At 50.3% G+C, this 22,690-nt stretch overlaps 2 protein-coding genes across 2 annotated transcripts; one reads left to right on the top strand and one right to left on the bottom strand.

Annotated features, from left to right (window-relative positions):
• The first annotated feature begins 1,779 nt into the window (after positions 1-1,779).
• On the top strand, positions 1,780-16,739 carry LOC128273874 (chitin synthase chs-2-like). Its single transcript, XM_053011935.1, has 9 exons — positions 1,780-1,859; positions 8,307-8,542; positions 8,700-9,194; positions 9,263-9,453; positions 11,635-12,174; positions 12,237-12,501; positions 12,560-14,165; positions 14,958-15,114; positions 15,178-16,739. Exons 1-9 carry the CDS (start codon positions 1,780-1,782, stop codon positions 16,390-16,392), a joined length of 4,785 nt encoding a protein of 1,594 aa, XP_052867895.1. The 3' UTR covers positions 16,393-16,739.
• LOC128273875 (forkhead box protein K1-like) lies at positions 4,517-6,473 on the bottom strand. The gene has a single exon (XM_053011936.1). The coding sequence runs from the start codon at positions 6,471-6,473 to the stop codon at positions 4,584-4,586; it is 1,890 nt and encodes a 629-aa protein (XP_052867896.1). The 3' UTR covers positions 4,517-4,583.
• Positions 16,740-22,690: the final 5,951 nt, after the last annotated feature.

The following is a 22,690-nucleotide window of genomic DNA, read 5'->3' as shown; positions in this document are numbered from 1 at the left end:
GTGGTCGCATGCAGGCGGGTCGGGACGGGGACACAGGGGGACGCTAGGGTAAACCACTTCAGATCCTAATAGCTCGGTGGAGCACGGTACACGCTTCTATTTATTTTGTCTTGTGCTCCGAGCTCCACACACACCATGCTTAATTTAGCCAGAAACTCTTTCGTCGTCGAATGGTGGCGACCCTGCAATTGACTGAAAAACCAGAAACCGAAACCGGAATGCACCTGATTACAGATGGCCAGGTCGGTGGGGAGAACCGGTGCTCACCTACACCACCACCTTACAGTGCCCGCAAGAGGGCTCAGGAAAGACACTACATTTCCGATTGTGTTGCCATGCTTCCGCTTCTTCTCAGTAACGAGCCGGTCCATTAACATTTTATGATTGTTTGTGATACACTTCCGGGAAAGTGTAAATATACCGAGACGAGACTGGCGACCACCGGCACTAACTTTCGACTAGCACTCGACCATAAACCAATCGCCGTGCCGTTCGCCCCGGAACAGGACGAACCGGCTGACCTTTCTAAGCTTTCGGGCTAGTTAATATGACAATTTATTTTCGTTACTGCCACTCGGAGCTCCAGAGGGAGCCTTGTAAACCGGTGTTGATAGTTGTTGAGTTGTTGATCGTCCACTTTCAACATTGAAGCGAGAGCAAAGCTTCAAAGCCTGAAAGGTGTTTCCAATTTGCAGTATTAGGTTTTCAGTTTCATTTCATTCGAATCCATTTATGAAATCAAAACGGAGCTCAGAGAGCCGAATGGAACATATATTTTACTTCCAATGCACCAGCTTTCAGCAGGCTACTAGGATCGAAAGAAAGGCGATTCCAAGAAGCTCCACCATCGGTTGAATGCATTTATTTTCGGTCTCCCCAGCTACTTGATACTTATCAGAGCAGAGCTCCAGAGTGACAGCAGAAATAGTTTCCACACTTTCACCCGTTCTAATTTATTTTAACGATTTGTTATCAAACATCACCATTTGCCATCGGAACGCTCCGGAGCTCCGGAACGAGCCCACACTGTTTACTCACCCGATCACTTATCACCCGTCGTCGAGCGCGACACGTCGGAACGATTATGGTCGCGCGAACGGGTTAGTCGCACTCCACGAGTGCACACGGATCTCCGGAACGATAGCGGTTCCCCATATCACGACGCCCGTGACCATCGTGAGGAGAAGCAATCAGGTCCAGAACAAATTGATAACCCCAGTCGGGCAGCCAAGTGGTCCTCCAACGCCTTCCATTACGGTGATTTGATGGATCGAGGCGGAAAAGGCAACCATTTGAAGGATCGTCACTCGGAGGGATGAACCTGGCCTTTCGCGGTTCAAGACGCGCGGTCTGACGGCGGGTGGTGACAACGCGTGTTCCCCGCCCCGAGTGGCCGATTGGTGCGATTGTGGCGGAAACAAGTAAAGTGCATTTAATTGATAAGCAACATCGCGTGCGTCAAAGGTGCCGCCCAACCTGAAGCGACTCCCCGTGGCGGCCGCTTGTCAGTCACTCGCCTACCGTGGAACCATTAGAACCGAAACCCGTTCGAATTGAGGTTAGAATCCCGTCACTGTGCCGTGTTTGTTCGATTGATTTAGTTTCCGCACAACCTACGCAGATCGTCCAGTGCCCAGGCCCAAATGTGTAATCGATCTCCCGAACTCCGCCGGGTCGCTATCGGAACGTCCGTGTCGAAATTACTCGCGAATCATTAAAATCCGCTTGCCGTCGAGTGGGCGTCTTATTGAAAAGCTCGCCACCGGCAGCCGCCAGGCCATGAAGAACAACGCCAGCTCGGTGAACTACTTCACCGAGTCGTCCGACGAGGACGACGAGGGAACGGTCATGATCAAAAAGTACGTAAAATGAGAAAAACTTTTGTGCCATGACCGCGCGCTCTGAGGCAAACTTTTACCGAAATGGTCGGGACTTTGGCTTCCGGGATGGGGGCGGGGGGGTTTAGCCCGTGCCACGGGTGCCACGTGCGCATCATTCCATGATTTACGCTTTGAGGTTCGCCCACCCGCGATGGAAACGATAGCGCAAAAGATGGACGCGCAAAAAGTGATTCTGTTTTAATAAAAATTGACTCAATTGAATATTCAATAAGAAATTTTCCTAATAATATATATTTTTTCTCCGCTGGCCTGGCTGGCGGCCGCCACTCTTCCGGGACCGTGAAAGGTGGGCCCACACTTTGGACCCCGCACCGCCATCGGAACCGATGACGGAACGATGAAAACATCATTACGAAACGCAGCAACGGCCGGAGCGCCGGGGCGCCGGCAACTAGAGAATCGAAGGCACGCCAAAGAATATGTATTCAGATTTATGGAAATCCGATCATATTTCGTGAAAGCGAGTTTTCCGTGGCGGCCGCCAGCCGGAAAACCGGGCGCACCGGAAGCGCACCGCACTGTAATGTCAGTTGAAAAAGAACGAAAGAATCTTTTTAATGGAATTATGATGGAAGCCATTCCATTCCGATGTGCGCGCCGGCCAGCCCTGTAATCTGTGGCCATTTCGCGACCGTCCGTGTGTTGACTAACACATGTCGGTCGCTTCCGCCCTGAAGTGGTCGCTGCCAACGGTGCCAACTACCCCGCCGTTGCCAAACAAAACACCCCGTAACGCCCAACTTCAAACGCAGTAGGCTATTTGCGGTCTGTCAAGAACGGGTGTCAAGATAACGTGTTCTGTTGGCACCACCAATTAAATGGCACATATTTGTGTAATTGACATTGTAACCGCTAATCAAAGTTACCTTCGCGCCGGTTTCACCTCACATCGGCCGTTTCTTGCGAATTTCAGCGCAAGAAAAAAGGTGTGCGTTTATTGATGCCGTATTCCATTATTTGAGGGGGACCAAGAAAAGAGCCACCTTGCACGTGAAAATGTATCAGTCATCGCCCCCGGCCGGAACACGGTGGCGTTAAAAATGGTATCGCCCAAAACCCCATTTACAGTAGGCTCACCACCGAGCTCACCGTTCTTGGCGGTACATTGTTGCCAGATGTGAACCAAAGCCTACTCGGTGGCAGCTGCGGAATTCTTAAAATGAAACCGGCCCCCCTTTGGAAGGGAAGGGCTGCGGAAGAAATGAATCGCGAAAACAACGCGCAGCCGTCACCCGTCATACATCAACCGAATTTTGATGTGAAAAGCATCACCTTTAACGTACGCGCCGCGTAAGCATTGGAAATTGCGAAGTGATTCATGCGCTACCATCATTATACCTGTCCGCCCCCGGGATGGCTGTGTGTGTGCGCGCGAGGGTTGAGGGGCGCAGTACTCATACGCATCCTGTCCACCCGCCATCATGCGGTACTTGTGCGGGAGAAGCCCTTGAAAACGCGACCCTACCACGGGCGCACTGTGGGAAAAAGGCGGTCATAAGTCTACTTCAGTCAACAAAGAAACTGAGGGTTTTAGTTATATTAGTCTAAAATATATAAGTTATCTATGACAAATCCGAATTTTTTGCCTTCCATGTTGCGCAGATTCCGAGATATCATCTGTCAAAGTCAAAAGAGTGATAAAAATTGACCTTTAAACCCAACTTTTATCAGCTACTTTAACGCGATCGTTAGCACACAACTGCAACGGTAATGTACCTGTATTATACATCATTCAAAAGGCAATAAATCCTTCTTTCATATGAAATAATCAAATGTTTACGATTGACATTGCGAGTATATTTTTATCGGGAATTAGTATAGACAATTATGAAAAAATACAATTTTTCAACTTTGATAATGCAGCAAAAAAATGTATCTCGTTGTACTGCCTAAACGAGACATTACAATTGAAGTTTAGACAATTTTAAACATTTCCAGTAAGTTTTATTTGCTGATTCCGGCCGAAAGTTTTGCAAATCCTGATTTTAAGAAAACAATTCGTGATGGATAAGGAGGCGCCTGGTCTCTTGTTGAAGAATATTTACGCATTTGAAGAGGATTATCCAATGAAACATTTTGCTGCAATACCGATTGCATAACCAAGGCGTTTAGATTGTGCATTGCAAGATGTTAGTGTCATTCAAATTGCATAGCTCAAGCGTTTTTTCTTTTGGCGCTACAGCCGCTGAGCAGTCTTGGCCTGCACCAGAGACAATGTTAATCTCTGGACGCTCTTTTTCTGTAACATTTAATTTTTACGGACGGCATTGTTAGCCCCGCGCCAACCCCCCTGTCACGCCGGTATCGTGGAATCGAAACCATGGCCGGTTGAGTGACAACCGATCCCGGGATTCGAACCCAGGCCAGCTGCGCTAATAGCGAAGAGCGTTACCGACTGCTCTATCAGCGGGGGCAAGAAAATCTTTGATTTTTTAAATTTAATTTAATTGTGTAGGGCCTTGTTGATTGTTAAAGTTCAATGATTGAGCAAAACTAAAGTTCAATCAAACCGAATCGAGCAACATATCTCTCCCTCTTCGTCAATTCACTACTCGGTAAAAGCGAAAAGCGCTAAAAGCGATGCCATGCAAACGAAAACGACGGCAATAACGGACGTCGTTCAGCGTTACAGCTGACAGCTGCATATCAACCGTATAAAATTGCGTCACAATGAGGAGACAGTTACATCTTCTGACGCTGGTTGCATGGTTCGTAGTTGTCGCTTTCATATTCCATCTGCTCATCTTCTTCATAAACTTCGGTCGGATGGTGATCAGCACTGGCATAAGCTACGTATTGGTTCTGGTAGGAAGATTGCTGGGAACCATCATGATTGTTCGCAGAGTAGCTACTATTGTTCTGTCCGGGAGAACCTGGTGCAGACAGCAGCAGCTCTTCGTTGATTGGGGAACCTTCGCGCGAGTTGTCCGTATAATTAGGAGAAACCGGCGCAGATCTTGGCATACCGAATGGAGAACGAAAACATTGCGAACCTCGTTGGCGGCATTTCCGATAGCTCTGGTCGATCAGCTTCAGCTCGCTGGATGGATCTATCCGCCAAAAGCTGCCTTTGCCCGGTTCGTCTTGTGACCTTGGCACTTTGATGAAATAACGATGGAGGCTCAAGTTATGACGGATTGAATTTTGCCAACCCTTGTTAGCGCCGGCACGATAATAGGGATAATTTTTCGATATAAACGAGTAGATTCCAGACAATGTTAACTGTTTTTCTGGCGATGCAGATATAGCTTGCACGATAAGCTGCGCATAACTATACGATGGTTTGTCACTTTCCAAAGATTGTGTAGCAGGTGCTTGAAATTCAGAATAATTGTTGTTGTTGGTATTGGTGCCAGTAGAGTGACTAATGTTGCTATGATGGTGATGAGGATGATGATTGCTACTGTACTGGGCAAAGTCGTGGACGTTTTGCCTAGGGCTAGTTGGGCAGCTACTTGCAGCACTTATCGTACCCGTCGGCGACGGGTAGCCGCTGCCGACACTTCCTCCACCACCGCCGTGTATGTCACTACCACGGCCACCACTTCCTCCACTTACGCCACCAACAAGACTACCACGACAGCGTCCACGCGGAATGTCGTTCAGAAGGCCCTGCCCGGTTCCACCGCTAGCCCCCTGCTCGGAAGGAATCGAAATTTTTAGTGGCGCATAGATTACGCTGCACGATGGTGATTTGTTGCCCGAAACGCAGAGAGCACCACCGGTGCTGGTACTGCTACCGCCGCTGCCCACGCTATTGCTGGTGATATTTTGCAGTGGGATGCTCATGGGACAGCCAGTGATTTTTACTGGTGTATACTCGTTTAAATCGATCATAATACCATTGTTGGCTAGACCAATCAGATTTTCGAACTGGATTTTGATATTCGTACTTGGAAAGCGGATACTGCATAGTTTCGGTAATTTGTACGGTTCGCCACTTTTACGATGAAATACGTTGTCAATAAAGACACCGTTCTTGCTAAGGCAGAACAGCGTAAACTCGTCGTTCATATCATGTTGAATGATGAAGTGCTTTCGAGAGACGAAGCTGTTTTTTCCAACATGAAAATCGACCAGCGACTTGGATGAATTGCGACCAACTTCGATTACGTCCTCGCTTATCAGCAACATGTTGTCCTTACTAATCAGCCGTCCGATGAAATTGTGATAGTTCGCCGTATTACTGCTACCAGTAGTACTAATACCAGCAGCTGAGTTATTAACCGTTGCCATAACACTACTGCCAATGCTTAAAGTCGCCAACGGCAGTGGTTTAAAACTACCAGAACCGCTGCTCAGCTTTGAAGAACCACAGGCGGACGGGGTGGGTGACGGAGAGGAAACCCAGGATGATGAGGAGTGTAGCGACGTTGAAAAGCGCCGAGAGGACACTCCTGTGCTACCGATGTTGATGTTATTTTGATAGTTTGTAGCAACGAGCATATTATGGCTACTGCTGCCTGGCGAGGATTCGTTCGAATCCGGCACATTAACCAACGGTTCTGGTTCATTCACACTCACTTCGCCATTGCCACGGGATGGTATACACTCTTGCGTTGCACCTGACATCATGCTGGCGGTAAGTATTTGAGAACCCGCAATAACGGAAGAAAGCAAAACCAGCCCAAACTGACTGCACCGATACACAACTATTCCTGCTGCTAGTCTGTAGTTTAGTTCACTTCCACTAAGCGTAACGTAATGTACGCGTAACTCCAGTATGCCAACTTATTATTTAATTCACATGAACAAGCACTAAAAACGCTATTTTACGTATAGCTATATAGAATTTGAGCATATAGCTTTAGGAAACGTCACGGGTATTTTGAGTGTATGTTACTGCACAAAATGTTTAAGTTATAGTCAATGTGTTGTATTTCTTCCAGCACTCCACATTACATGTTGATTTCGAAGTAATTGTCGTGTAAAAACGTTTTGATAGTGTAGTTCGCACCCGTCGTAACACTTTTCACTTTTTACTGCAGTGTGGCGACCATTGTATTGCATGGCAGCTCAGGCGTTTAAAAACCTTAAAAGAACGAAAAAAGATTATTTATTATACTTGAACGCTTGTATTACACATAAAAAGTTGAATTTAATCAAAACACATGCAAAGAAAACAAAACCGCTGAAAAAGGTCCATAGATTCTTCCTAAAAACAAATATGTCCGCCTTTCCCATACAAATTTCCTACTGTGCTGTGGGGCGCTACCTTCATTCACATTGTTGACGTATTCTCATAACATTTTGCTTCGAGAATCTAGACGCGCGGGGACCCCAAACACCGGAAGCACGTGGCCCGAGTAAATAACACGAAAAATCCACACGCGGATTTCACCGCGGCCGCGGCTGGCTTACCGTGGCGCCTCTCGTTCACTTCCGGTTCGTTCCGGTGCCGGGCGCCGATGATGACGAAGGAGTGTGAACTTTCGGTGCAGCACACGTCAGTCCTAGTCACGAGCTGAACAACGTTTCGCTCTTACACCCGGGTGATTGGAAAACATTTTCCTTTTGATTGCCGGCCGACGGGAAACTCCGTCACCCTCGAGGGCGCACCACCATAAGCTTATCAATCAATTTGAGGCCTTTCCCCGGTCCGGTCGGGCTTTTTAGGGAACAAAGAAAAACAACCCCACCCTAATGAAGACGTACTACCCACACGCGCCACTAATGACGGTCCGGAGACCGAATCGGGGAGTTAGTTCCGTGTCCACTCAACACTCGCGGGCCACATTTGGTCAAAGTTTGGCGCATCTTGATAAGTCAGCCACCGGGGTCCGTCCGGGATCGATTGATTGCTGCTTCCTGACCGTGGCGCACCAGATCGCAGCCGATCCCGGCCGAAACACCCAACGAGCAATATCCTTCCCCCCAGGGGGGAAGCATGGCCAGGATGCGTGCCATAAATCAATCGGATCATAAATTTTACGATGCGGTTTTGCTCGAGCCTCAGTGCTCCGCCCATTGTAAAACTAATTGTTGCTGCAGATGCGCTCACGCTTCCGGATGGCCGTGTAGTAGGCCATGGCCACGCACACACATGTGCGCAATAATCAGCGTTTATACACAAACCGTCCGTGTTGCCGTTGTGTTGTGGCTAGCCTCTGCGTGATTCTGTTTGCTGTCGTTTGCGCTCCGTTGGTTCGATTGGTTCGCTCACCACTTGCTCCGAAGTCGTCGAAGCTGGACGGCTTTCAGCAGGCCCATTTATTAACACTCCCCCCGCCCTGGCCGACTGGCCGGCCCCGGGTGTACCTGTAAGCCATTAAATTTATCACCACCGATGGAGTCTAATTAAATTGCGTTTGATGTTTTGATTAACAATATCCACGTAACCGGGGACGGCACGTTACCAGACTGACCCACACCGGTGTTTCCGGTTGTCCTCTCTGTGTGTTGCAGGGTCCAACAAGACAACAAGCTATGGGACTCGTTCCAAGACCCGCCGGTCCCGCAGACGTCCGGTTCCGCCGTCAGCCAGGAGTATCTGGTAACGTTCATCAAAGGGCTGAAGGTGTTTACCTACATCTTCGTGTTCCTGGTCATCCTGGGCAGTGCGTGCTTCTCCAAGATGTCGTTCCTGCTGATGGTGTCCAACATCAAGGAGGGCACCAAGAATCGCTACTGTGACGTCAGACGTAAGTAAACAAGCCGATGCGATGCGGGCAGACATTTTAATAACGATATTGAGTTGTCTAATTAACCGGACATCGGGTACGATTGAAAAGAATCCGTCTTCCGGCACCGCTTTAAACGGACCCACACTGGCTGGGGTTTCCCCTCTCCCCGTTTCAGAGCCGGACAAGCAATTCGAAGCGTACATTCCCCGGGAACAGCGAGTGGCCTGGATGTGGGCGATTTTCTTCTCGTTCTCCGTGCCAGAAGTTGGAGCCTTCATCCGTGCATCCCGTATTTGTTTCTTCAAAAACATCCCCCGACCGTCCTGGGGCCAGCTAGCGGTGGCGGCCGTGATGGAGGGATTCCACGTGTGTGGGCTGGCGATTCTGGCCTTCTTCGTGCTCCCCCAGCTGGACGTAGTGAAGGCGGCCATGTTGACAAACTGCGTCTGCCTGGTTCCGGCCCTTCTCGGCCTGGCGTCCCGTTCACCCCGCGAATCGAAGCTGGCCTTCAAGTACCTGTTCGATCTGCTGGCGATCAGTGCCCAGATCACCGGGTTCGTGGTGTGGCCACTGCTCAACAACCGGTTCGAGCTGTGGTTCATCCCCGTCGGCCTCTTCCTGGTGTCGTTCCATTGGTGGGAAAACTATCTGTCGCTGAAAAGCTTTTTCCGTACGTAGACCAGGGCGTGTCCAATCGCAAATAATGCATCTCTCTCCTCTCCCGCCCTTCCGGTACAGGCCCAATCGCGGCGTTGGCAGCCATACGTGAGAAGTTAACGGATTGTCGCTATCAAACGTACCTCCTGCTCGCGCCCTTCAAGATAGCCCTCTTCCTGGGGGCCACCATTTTCCTCTCCGAGCAGTCGGTGTCCGACTTCTTCGGTCTGTTTGGCAGTGGCTGGGGCAACCACACCATCACCGTGACCGAGGTAAGCGAGCTGAAGCACTGAATTCATCGTGCCGCAAAAAAAATGGGAACATCCGACGAATGGTTTTCGATGCACCCTTCGCGATGACAGCCGAACGTGACTGGCCCGCTGTCGGCCAGATTACGACGTTCGATCTGGCTGTTTTGCGCGAACTCGTCGCGGAAATGACTATTTTTGCGAATAAATGAATTATTCGCCGTCAGCGCTCTGGTTTTTGCCCACAGGATAGTAAACCCGCCACCCGTTGGTCGCGGCAAAAGAGGGAAATAGTCTGCGAATCGTTAATCCGACGGCGACGGTCGTGGAACGACCGATGTCCATGGCTTTTTTCGGAGAATGGGTCACAACGATCCGTTTACTATTTCGGTATGCGTAGTGTCTGAGAGAGTTCAGCAATGTTCCGTTGGCAGGATCAAAAACTCAAAAGAAAATGTACAACAGTAGTCAATTCAGGATTGAAATTATCTGGAAAAACCTACCAGACTGACCCGGTAGACTTAGATTTTTGGCCCCGTATGTTTGGAGCGACCATTGAGAAGTCACTACAACTGTATCAGCTCTTTGTCGGTGACGTGCATTACGTGGCTTGAAGTCCGAAACGATTGCATTCGCTGGATCAGCTGCTGACGATGCTCTTCCAGCGATTCTCGCGTGTACTCAACCGTTACTTGTCCCTGCCGTTCTGGGAAATCACTTCGTTTCTCACGATCCTTCTCTGATCTTTCGTCACACGATCTTTCAGCCTGATCTGTCGCCACAAATTTCACCAAATACGCAATCCGAGTCACCGTAATTATCGTAACGCCGTCCAAGCCTGGGTTTAATTGCTGTACTTACAAAAGAATCGAAAAGATTTAGCTAAGGATTCACTAATTGCGACGCAGAATTGGGGAGCTTCCACACAACAAACACAACCAAAGTACATGACACAACGCCAATGACTGCGGATGCGTTTATACGTTCAAGTTGAGATTCGGTTTATTATTTTATTCCTTGTTCAAAGCTTTGTTCGACGAAATTCAATGTTTATGTGCAGCAATGATTATTTTGGAATTCTCGTCAAATCAAACAAGTGCATAATGCTTGAAGGTTTATCTTTCTAAACGATATATTCATTCACAGAAGATTTTGCCTACCGATACCTATCCTACCGATTTGCAGCTCATTGCCTGCTTAGAATGTGTTCGCTACTAACAGGAAGCGCAACCAGATGTGTGAGAAGAAAGAAAACCTTTAAACGGCCATTTATCAATCAATGCAACCTTATTCGATGACTGTTCGATATTAGCTACCAAAACGAATTTAAATCAATGAATTAATTGAATAACGCTTTAACGAAACCTGAAACGAAGCCTTTGTTCATCATTATCTTATAGGGTTACTTTAGTTTCATTACAAATGCTTTACATTTGTATCCCAGTGTTATTGAAATTGTTATAATTGGAAGCACAAAACGGCTTCCCCTACGTTTGGATACGTGTTATTCATCATTCGTCGACTCATGATAAATGGCCAAAAAGAATGTACACGATAGTGGGCACCGAGATTGGCTTCGCTGACCGTGGGCAGACCAGCGTATTTAATTACGCTGCATTTTTCCACTGTTTTCGCTTCCGTTTCCACGAAATTGAGAAAGTTGCGCTGAGGGCGAAAAAATTAATAATAATTTGATATGTGGAAACAGGCTTTAGTTAAATTTGATGTGCCGCAATTATCTTACAGTTCCCCTTTCCGGTGATGGTAATCATATTAATTGATTGCATGAGTAGTTTACAGCCGCAAAGCGGATGAAATTACTCGGCCCATAGTTTTACAGCTTTTGCGAGCTGCAGTGGAAACGAAATTATTTTTCCGGCCAAAACCCCGGCGGCCACCGTTTCGCTGGGCGCATACCGCCGAAGGGTGGTGCAAAAAAACGCACGTGGCCACATTCCAAATCATGGCATCAAACAAACCGGGTCTGCGGGTCTGAAAAATGTCCGCGGTGTGTACGTTTGAAACGCGCCCATCAACACGCGAAACCACAATAATCGCTCGCAGGACTCGGGTTGGCTCGAAACGATTCGATTAATTAATTCATATCATTTAATTGCCATTAAATTGAACGATCATGCGTGTCCATTTTGCAACTCCCTTATGCTTCTGCAACTGCGCTTATGTTTTCCCCTCTGACCCGCGTAGATGGAAGCGGTGCTGAACGAAAAGTTTCCCGACCTGTCCGCCATTACATCGGACCTGGAGGTGCAACAAATATTCCCGACCAGCAACGCCATCCTCTGGACGACGGTGGCCCACATCCTGTGCTCGTACGTGTGCTACATCTTCAGCAAGTTCGCGTGCAAGATTCAGATCCAAAGCTTCTCGATGGCGTTTCCGATCAATCTGACCGTGCCCGTCACCGTGACGCTGCTGCTCGTGTTTTGCGGTCTCCGCGAGGCGGACGTTTGCGCCTTCGACGGCATCCTGCCCGACTACGTGTTCTTCCGGATGCCGCCGATCTACTATCTCTTCGATTACGTCGTCAACGAGTTCTCGTGGCTGTGGCTACTGTGGTTACTGTCCCAAACGTGGATCACGCGCCACCTGTGGTTGGCCAAAAGTGACCGCAACGCGTCGACCGAGAAACTGTTCGTGACGCCGATGTACAACAGTTTGCTGATTGACCAGAGTGTCGCCATGAACCGGCGGCGTGAAGATCAGGAGGATTTCGTGAAGAAAATTGTAAGCCAGTGGGGCCAAGAGGTTGCCATTTTGCACTACCACATCTCTTTCTCTCTGAGCAGGATATGGTGAAAGTGAAGGACACGGAGAAGGCGAACGAAATCGATGCGAAGGCAAACGAAGGGAAGGATGACCGGATCAAGCCGTACGATCGCATCCCGCAGATCTTCATTTGCGCCACGATGTGGCACGAAACGAAGGAGGAGCTGATGGAGTTCCTGAAATCGCTGCTACGCCTGGACGAAGATCAGTGTGCCCGCCGGATGGCCATGAAGCACATCCAAGCGAACAAGGACGACATCGATCCGGACTATTACGATCTAGAAAGTAAGGCAACCGGCGGGTGGAACCCAGGCAATTCCAAGCTCATCCTCACATTTTTTAGCTCACATTTTCTTCGACGACGCGTTCGTGAACGATAAATCCAAGTGCGAGAGCGCCGATGCGTCACCGCTCAACGCGTACGTGAAGGCACTGATCAACCACATCGAGGAAGCGGCCCTGGAGGTGTACAAAACGAAGATGCGAATCTATCCGCCGACGAAAATTGTCACCCCGTACGGTGGGCGGCTGATCTGGACGCTGCCGGGGCGTACGAAGATGATTGCGCACCTGAAGGACAAGAACAAGATCCGGCACAAGAAGCGCTGGTCACAGGTGATGTACATGTACTATCTGCTCGGATTCCGTATCATGCAGCTTAACACGTCGCCCGAGCGGAAGATGGTGATCGCGCAGAACACCTACTTGCTGGCCCTGGACGGGGACATCGATTTCCAGCCGAACGCCGTCTCGCTGCTGGTGGGTCGCATGAAGATAGATCCCGATCTGGGGGCGGCCTGTGGACGGATTCATCCTGTCGGCACGGGCCCGATGGTGTGGTACCAGGTGTTCGAGTACGCCATCGGTCACTGGCTCCAGAAAGCGACGGAGCACGTCATCGGGTGCGTCCTGTGTTCACCCGGGTGCTTTTCGCTGTTCCGCGGCCGTGCCCTGATGGAGAACTCGGTAATGAAGAAGTACACCACCAAGTCGGACCAGGCTCGGCACTACGTGCAGTACGATCAGGGTGAAGACCGGTGGCTGTGTACGCTGCTGTTGAAGCAAAAGTTCCGCGTCGAGTATTCGGCCGCATCGGACGCGTACACGCACGCTCCGGAAGGATTCAACGAGTTCTACAACCAGCGACGCCGTTGGGTGCCTTCGACGATCGCCAACATCTTCGATCTACTGTCGGACGCGAAGCGGGTAGTGAAGACCAACAACAGTATCTCGATGCCGTACATCGTGTACCAGTGTATGCTGATGTTCGGGACGATCCTTGGGCCGGGCACCATCTTCCTGATGATGGTCGGCGCACTGGTCGCGGTGTTCCGCATCGACATGTGGACTTCGTTCCTGTGGAACGGCGTGCCGCTGGCCGGCTTCATGGTGATCTGCTACTGGATGGAGCAAAAGTACCAACTGATCGCTGCCTTCTTCATCTCCGCAATCTACTCGCTCGTCATGATGGCCGTCCTGGTCGGTATCGTGGTGCAGGTAATGGAAGACGGCATTCTGGCACCCTCGTCCATGTTCTTCCTGGCCGTGGCACTGCAGATCGTCATCACGGGGTTGCTGCATCCGCAGGAAATGGAAGCGCTTCCGGCGGGGCTCGTCTACTACATCACCATCCCGTCGATGTACATGCTGCTCGTTATCTACTCCGTGTTCAACATGAACGACGTATCGTGGGGTACCCGCGAGAACCCGGTGGATGCGGCCAAGAAGGAAGCGACACCGACCGACCGACCGCAGGGGAGGATGCAGAAAATCCTTGGCTACCTTCGGTCGCCCGACAAGGAAGAGAACGGTTCGATTGACTTCTCGATCAACGGGCTGTTCCGGTGTATGCTCTGTACGCACGCGAAACCGACCGCCGAAAAGGAACAGATCGCCCAAATCGCTGCCTCGCTCACCGACATCGGGCACCGGATGAAGGCGCTGGAAATGTAAGATTCAGTGGACCACGGCGCGCTGTCAATCATTTGGCGCGGCGAGCCCTTAGACTCGAAATTAAATTAAAACACAATTTATATTCCTCCACCGAGTGGGCCAGACCTTTCCCGTTCGCAAACTTTCAACGCCTACTTCACCACCCAACCCTTCTGGCGGCCCATAATGGCCGCCAGCTACGTGCAATCCCCGTCATTGCACGCCTATTTTCACGCTCCTAACGACGTCTTGTAGCTCCCGAGGGCGGCCCGAGCCAAGGACGCGTTTGCACATAATTTTAAGTAGTTTTTACCCTCGGCAATGGCGACGACGACGGCAGCAAAGCCACCCTTGTGCCTATCATTCACAGCCTGCTCTGTTTTTTCCCGCTCTCTCGCTCGGTATGTATTTTCCCTTTTCCCGGCGAGATTATCTGACGTCGCTAATAAGAATAGTATCACAAACACGCCGCACGCCGTGGCCGTGGCCGTGGGCCCCTCCAACATAAGAGGACTCGCGAGGACGCGATGGGCCGGGCGAAACGCCAAATGCAATTCCCGTGTAGTCGCGCATCACTAAACACGGTGCACGGTTGGCGGCATTCCGTTTAGCACCTAGCCGCCGGATATCCTTCGTCCTCGTGTGTTGTTGCGGCATTTTTACAGCTTAACCACTGGAACCAGATCCACCACAAATTGCAGCGCCAGAGCACCGGGTTTGCTGGGTCTTTAAAAACTCGGCATCGTTGACATCCGGGAAAAGTCTTACCTTATGCTTCTTCGCTCGCTGATGGTATTTATTTTTTTCAGGAAATTAACCGGCAACGTCACCGTAATGAGATCAGACGACGAGGATGATGACATCGGCCTCCGCCTCGATATGCATCGCTCGGAAGGCGCCTCGCCGGCCTCCACATCCGGTGTCTCGTCGCCCATCCAGACGGTAAAGAACGATTCGCTGGAGGAGGTAAGAAGGGAGCTTGTGTTGCGGTCCGGGTCCTGGTTGACCCCCTTTCGACCTCACTTTCAGCCCGAGAAACAGCTCAACTTCCTGCCGGACTGGCTGTACGATGTGGACCTGAAAAATGGCGACACCGAAACCATCTCCGCCTCGGAGGAACTGTTCTGGATCGAGCTGATCGAGAAGTACCTCAAACCGCTCGATCTGTCCGAGAAGCAAAAGGACGAGATGAAGTCGCAGCTCAAGAACTTGCGCGATTTGGCCGTGTTTGCGTTCGTGATGGCCAACGCGCTGTTCGTGTTGGTAATTTTTCTGCTCCAGCTCAAGAAGGAAGAACTGCACGTCGAGTGGTGGTTTAACGTGAAGAATCAGATCAGCTACGACGAGAGCACGGTGGAAATCATGATCCGCCGGGAGTACCTGGAGCTCGAACCGATCGGGCTCGTGTTTGTGCTGTTCTTCGGCGTCATCCTGGTGATCCAATTCCTGGCCATGCTGATGCACCGCTTCGGGACGATCTCGCAGATCCTCGCGTCGACCGAACTGAACTGGTACTGTTCGAAGAAGGCCAAGGACATGTCGCTGGATGCGGAATTGCGTGAAAATGCGGTCGAGATCGCACGGCGTCTCCAACGCCCCAAGCCCCAGTGGGACGAGGAAGACTTGGAGGACGAGCAGAAAGCCATCGGCCGGCGGGACACGATCCACCGGATTCTGTATCAGCACAAGAACAAACAGGACTGGAGCAACCTGGAGGCGAACTTTAAGCGAAACTACTACAAGGAGGGTGACCTGGATCTGGGCGGCCGGCTGACGTTGAGCCGGAAAACCCTGAACGTGCTGGACACGCGCCGCAAGTCGATGGCGGAGCAAAGGAAGATCCGTAAGTCGATCATACGTGGCCAGAACCCGTACGATTCCGGAGGCGATATGTGGCGGTACCCTGAAGATGAAGGGACGGCCAGTCACCAGAGCTCCCCGGGTGGCGGTGGAGGTGGACACCCCCCGTACGGTGGCGGACCGGGAAGTTACGGGGATGGTTCACCCCAGTTCGACGGTAAACGGAAGCGCAGCGGAACGGCGGGCTCCGGACTCGGGTCCGGAGGTCGTACTAACTTCGCGTACCAAGTGGACGACGATTTCGACGATAACTTCTCGGACGAGGACACGCGCGAAAGCATTCCGGCCCCGTACCGGCGGTCGACGGTCGAGCTGGAGATGGCCGAACGCACGGCCGCAAGGCCGCCTCCGAAGAATCGCAAGAGTCGAGTAGCGTTCGCCTAAGGCGACGACGAGGACGATGGGACGCGCAGTGTTACGCAGTCAAAGTTCGCCTGCCAACCCAAAATCCGAGCGTAACAAATTACTGCTTACGAGGTTCCTGTTGAGTTGACGCAAACTTCCGGTGACCGCCCGGTCCCGGGACCCCGGCAGGAGGACTCGACTGTCGGCGGTCGGTCGAAGTAACGTCAAAGTGGTACGGAGAGATTCCCGGTCCGTGCTTGCGTGGCAGCGTTTTAAAGTTGGCAAAGTTGGCCAGGCGCGCGTAAGACAGCTTCCCCGGCACGTCGAGCTTTCGGCGAACAAAAACAAGCAACGGCAAAGGAACCGGAAGATTATAACCTAACCGGCAGAGAGAGAGCGAGAGAGAGCGAGAGAGAGCTTAGACCGCTGCAGTGTAGCGTTGGGCGCAATTTCTCATTTTCACAAAACTATTTGACTGCAGGCACCACCAACGAACCCAAGCCAAGAGCCAACAACGGCAGCAGCAGCTAGTGCCAAGACCAGGACGCCGTTTACCGTAGGGAGCGATTTTTCACCGCACGATCCGAGGAAGGAAATTTAATCACTTCTACAAATGATTATCATAATAAACTTTCCCACTGACTGCAACTGACTGCCGGTCTTCGTGTTTTTTTGGCGCTGCCGGTGAGAGGGTGCAAAAACGCGAAAATAATAATAGCAAACCCGGCTCCAGTGTTCCTCGGAGTCCCGGCCCGGATGATGGCAGTTTGATCCGGGTTGTGTGTGCTGTTTACCACCGTTCCCTTGTTGACTTTTAAAACCCGGACGAAGTTTCCCGGTCCGGGTAGTCATTCGTTCGGTGGTTAAGTTGGAGTCAAGTTTGGAACATAAAAAGGACGGAAGGAACCTGGCCACTAGTTTAGTGAGTTGATATTACACCCCTTAAATCCTAATCCTCGTGAGAAAACTCGGCCATGGGGCCCGTCAAATACCGTGTAATCCGTGCCGTTTCGTAAAAGAGTCTCGCGGTCCGAACCGTTCAATCAACCTCTACCGGATCGGTTCACATTTCCAGTAGCCGGCGGCCGGCATAAACGATCGCGCTCCGCGCGCTTTTATGACACCGATTATGATTTTATTACGCAAAACGATGCCGAAGGGCCGCCCGAAAAAAAACCCGATGTCAATGGTGACCCGGCCCACGTTTTGCGGGCGTTTTTCGGGAAATTCTTTCAACGCGCGCCCATCCGGCGTGTGAAATCAGTCCATTTGTGCGCAATTTTATGTGACAATGTGTCCATTTTTCCACCCGCTTGATTCGGTCGCGCGCATTTTCGCCGGTGGCCAAATCTTTAGACCAGCAAAATCGTTGTCACACCTTTTTTGAGAGCGGCCAATCATAACCCGCTTGGAAAGAGCATAAATTGATTGGCAGCGTCGGTTGAATTTCTGTGGCTCACATTTTTTGCGTTCCTCAATTGTTGTTTTAATGCCTCGCAATCCAAATTTCTAACGCATTCATGCACTCGATCGCATCCGTTGTTAATGTGATAATTAAAATAGTTTTTCCTTTATTCGACGCCACGGTTGGCCCACGTGGCACGTTACACGCGAACAAGGGACTAACAAGGGCCGTCCCGCGAAGAGAGAGACATCATGAAAATGGTGGCAAAAATCATAAACTCACTGCTTTGTTACGATACATTTTTTTACAACTCGACACTTATAATCAGTAATATTTGTTGCTTCATTGATTTCGCTGCGCAATCGTAAACGTAACCCAAGTACGGTTGACACACTGTACGCCCCTTTTGGGTAACCATTTGAAACCTTCAACAAAGGCAAAAGTTCATAAAGTTTCAAATCGGTCCCCGGCGATCGAATCGAATGATAGGCGAATAATAAAAATATTGAAATGCCTTTCGCGTGCGTTCCGCCAAATGCCTAAAGCTGTCGATAAATTTCAAACATTTACTGCGCAATCAAACGATAAACGAACGCTGCAACCGGCCCCGCCGGGTTCGTTCGGTTTAATGAAACTATTAAAACACCCGGGGCTCGGGAATTTCATTGTACGATTTTACTCGGCAACCGTAACATTGTCGCCAAACGACGACAGGCAACAGCTGAAAATGGGCTCGCGGTGGGACGACCGGATTTTTTTTCTTTGAAACGGACTCCAAATTCCGGCCTCGATCCAATTAAGAATCGCACTCGACACTGCGCACAATTAACAACATTGTTAGTACAACAAGAAAGAATTAAAATAATCAAAAGCTGGAGTAGAAAGAAGGTAGTAAAATCATTAACAAAGTACTAACGTGTTGAATATGAGCAATTTTCACCACCACCTTTTTCACCACGGCATGCTGTCATTCCTATAACTGTCAAACTCAAACAAACTACTCAAAGACTACTTTCGACTTACTTTACGTTAAAAATAGTAGACACTTGAGCAAGAACCAGCTTCTTGCGGCTGGGCCGTTACTTTATCGCGAACAATCCATATTACTTCACGCACATTTGCGTTACATGCCGACTGTAAATAAGAAAGAAAGCATTCCATTCAACCCGGCCGACCCCAGAATACCGAAGATTCTAGGGATTTCAACAACTTCCTGCCAAAGTTCGGCTACGAAACGGTCCATTCCCCAGCGAACCGGCGTTCCGGGAGCAGCATAACTAAAACAATCAGCCGGAAGTGTAAAATCAATGAACCTATCGAAAGGATTCCGTGCAATATAATTTTTCCTGGTCCCAGCTTGGTCGTTGTGCGTAACATGGGCCAAATATCGCCCCAAAAAACGGAAAAAAACATGGCACCGAATCGATGCAAAACTTCATCTGCAACTTTCTCGTTCCGCCGCCACCGATCAACACCACGGCGCGAACGGGCCCGGGGAGGCGGCGAACCCCTTTCGGCAGGAGGATCACAGATTTGTGGACCACAGAATTAGAGCTTGCTTGCCGGATTTCGTTCACCCCGAAGCCCCCGCCTGGTAACGAACCGGTAATGAAAATCGATAGTAATGAAAAAAGTTTTCCTATGATTTTCCACACAATCTCGCGCTCGCTTCCGGTCCGTTTTCACGTTTTTCTTGATCCTCTGGCCGCGCGCTTTCGGTCGCTTTCTCTCTCTCTCTCTCTCTCATAGTTAATGGCCGAACAGTTCGATCCATTGTCAACGATATCGTTAAAATTTTCATTCCTACCACAGGCAACGCTCCGGGAAATGCAGACCTCAGACGCCCATAACCATCGTCGACGACTACAAAGTTTTACAACTCGCTCCTTCTGTGTGTTTTTTGTTCCGGGTCTATTTTATGGCTTTTATACACAAAAATCGATCGGGCACTTCATAACTTCTGCCCCAGCAATAATCGTACACACACAAAACCCCTTTACTTCCGGTTAGAATATTTTTATAAATATAAACCACCCCTTGCTAAAGCGGTTCCTTTCCGGAACCAGAACTTCGGCGGGGGGCGAAGATTTTTCTCCCGATCGAACTCGGTGAAAAGTTGTGTGAAAAGCGTCAAAGAGAAAACTTTTACAATCATCATACGGCCGATGGGACGGCTGAAGGACCTGGTGAAGTCCGGAAGTCTTTTAAAGCAACCGAAGACCCACCGGAAGCTGAGCATCGACGTCGTGCCCTGCGATAAACATGGTCGAACCCACTACCAATACCCTAGCTTCTGGGCGGGGAGTGTTTTCTTAAAGCAATAATTAAATTGGGACACCCGCATCCTCGGAGCGGCCACTTTAAACAGAGCTTGGCCTTTCTGCTGCCCATTTACATTCCCAGGCACGAAGCACAATAACACGATCAAACGTTATAATAAAGCAAAAGCACCGTCCTCGTCCTTTAACAGCACCGCATAATGCACATCTGCTGCTGCTGCTTCTGGTGGCGGAGTCCGTTTCGTTTTGCGTTGTGAAAATTATTGTGGCACAAGCGTGGTGGTGCACCGCGCGGACGAGCCACTCGACGCGGCGAGGCAAAAGTAAAAAGATCATAATGCCACACGGACGGTAGGTGCCATCACCACGTGATGAACTGGTGGCCGCGGGTGCCACTTCTTCTGTCTGGCTGTCACGCCCGAACGCCACCAAGAGGACACCAGCGCCACGGGATGGACTTCAAAAATGGCGCTGACGTACTTTCAAATTAGTTCGTCTCATGATCGGGCTTCTTGGAGCGAGGAGTCGGTTTGCGCTTTCGGGTTCCCTTTTTTTCGCGCCGTGACGCTTCCTCCTGCTGTTGTCGCGCGGCCAGAAGCGATGATGATCACGAGCGCTGCATAAAATTGCATCGTCCCCGAAACCATCCCGCCCTCGTGTGCGGCAACGAGTGCTTTTGTTTAGCGTCGAAATGATAAAACTGCTGATAAAGTGCACCGTTGGGCTGGGTGGTGGTGGTGTCCGCTCCGACACCTCCGCGTGGTCCGCACGGTTCCGGCTTTTTGGGTAATGCAATCTTCCGTGCTGAGGGCAGGTGGCACGTTTCTGGTTCGCCGCCGAGTTGGCGGACCAGTTTCCGCTCTTAAATGTGGGTACCATTGATCGAGACCACCCCCGGGGGGATTGTCTGACGGGTCTGGTGGTGGGTCAACAAGAATGGTTTTCGGGCTCCCACGCCTGGCAGAGCTGACCAAGGACCAGGGCTTATCTGGATGAGTCAGTAATATCGCCAGGGCCACAGCAAAACGCTCGAAAGATAATGCTGCGAGTCCAATTAAGTATTTAAACACATTCCGCCAACATTACTTCTCGTTTGGCGAAAATACAATCAAACTCTCCGAGGTAACAGAGACGGAAAGCTTTCCGCTCAGTGGACCACGGTTTGAGTGCTGGAACCTTTCCGAAATTCTCTGTATTTCATTGCTCTGCGCTGTAGAGGGAATAGTTATCTAAAGTGATATGGCTTGTTTGTAATCGTTTAGAGTAATCTGCAACTTACGAGGTTCAGAACTTTTCCATTTAAATTGAGTCAATAAAATGAACAACAATGATTAGCGTTAGCGTTATCGTTATTAACTAAGCGTTATCTCCCCAATTTGACGCATACCGCTAAGGCGTTACGTTACTTACGTTACTTACTTTGACGTGCAATAAGCGAAATCAAATCCAATATTTGGTGCCCAAAATATCCAAATATGTAGCACACCTGACTAAATCAGGTCAACGGGAGGGTCCTCGGGAGGCACCAAAGTTGGCCGGTCGTTAAATTTGCTCCAAAATCTCAACGCATTTCATAAATTACCACTACCGAGCCACAAAACAATGAGCCAGAAAAAGAACGCCCGTTTCGTCCTTCTCGTTTCCTGGTGAGTAATTTTTCTCACCGACTAATTTATCCACCGACTCTAAGCGGGCAAAAAATGGCTTTTATGTGACGCACTCTACTCACCGGAAAGCACGAGAAAAAGGAATACAAATTGAACGCCAGACTCGCACGAAGCATAACGGCATAATTCGCGCCACGCGTCGTGTGTGAACACCACGACGGCGCGCTGGCGTGCATTTATAATAACTTTTCTCATTTGGAATGCAAACAATAAATATTTTTACGAGTAAATTATCAGTTCTCGCGTCCGCCGCCTTCATGTGTGTGACGAAAGTTTGCGCCCCGCCCCGCCAGTTCCGGTGAAACATTGCTGCCTGGAAGTGCTGACGAAAATCATAAAACTACGTCGTGGCGGCGGCGGTCCCGGGATCCCCGATATGCGACGATATGCGAACTGGCGGGCAATCCACGGGCCGTGAAAAATCGTTCAAAGTAAGTGCATCTTCACTGCACTGCAGCCCCCGCGAGACGGTCGGTGCGAAGGAAAAGTCGGTCCAGAAAACTTGAACTCCCTTCAGCGCCCGCGTGTGTGTGTGCAACGGACAAGAATTCCCCCTCGATCCGTGGTTTTTCCACTTCGTCGATCGCGATTCGCGAAAATGGTAAGGGTAATAAAACAAGGCCCGTGCTCGGGGGGGGGGAGCTCACTGGATCGGGCTCCGAAAATGGAATTGAAACGGACGCGCGGATCTCCCGGTGGATACCCCGGTTATCCTGGGCGCCAACGAGCGTGGCGCACTCGTGAAAAACTTTACGCCAGCCAGCCAGCCAGCCAGCCAGTGCCTCGTGCAAGTAGCCGCACAGAGTGATGCAATTTAAAGTTGCAACTATTTCACAAAACTCCTTCGGCGCTCCGAACGGATCCCCGGGACCGAGGAAGAGCACCGGGACGGGGCGGGTTTACGTCGTTTTCCACTCGAGATTCTCAAGATAATCAACAAAACTTACAACAACGGCACAAAGCACCGAGCGGAGCGAACAAATTCG

The sequence above is a fragment of the Anopheles cruzii genome, chromosome 3, assembly GCF_943734635.1.
Source record: "Anopheles cruzii chromosome 3, idAnoCruzAS_RS32_06, whole genome shotgun sequence".
In the NCBI taxonomy this organism is placed as follows: Eukaryota; Metazoa; Arthropoda; class Insecta; order Diptera; family Culicidae; genus Anopheles; species Anopheles cruzii.
This window is presented reverse-complemented; position numbering and strand designations above follow the sequence as displayed.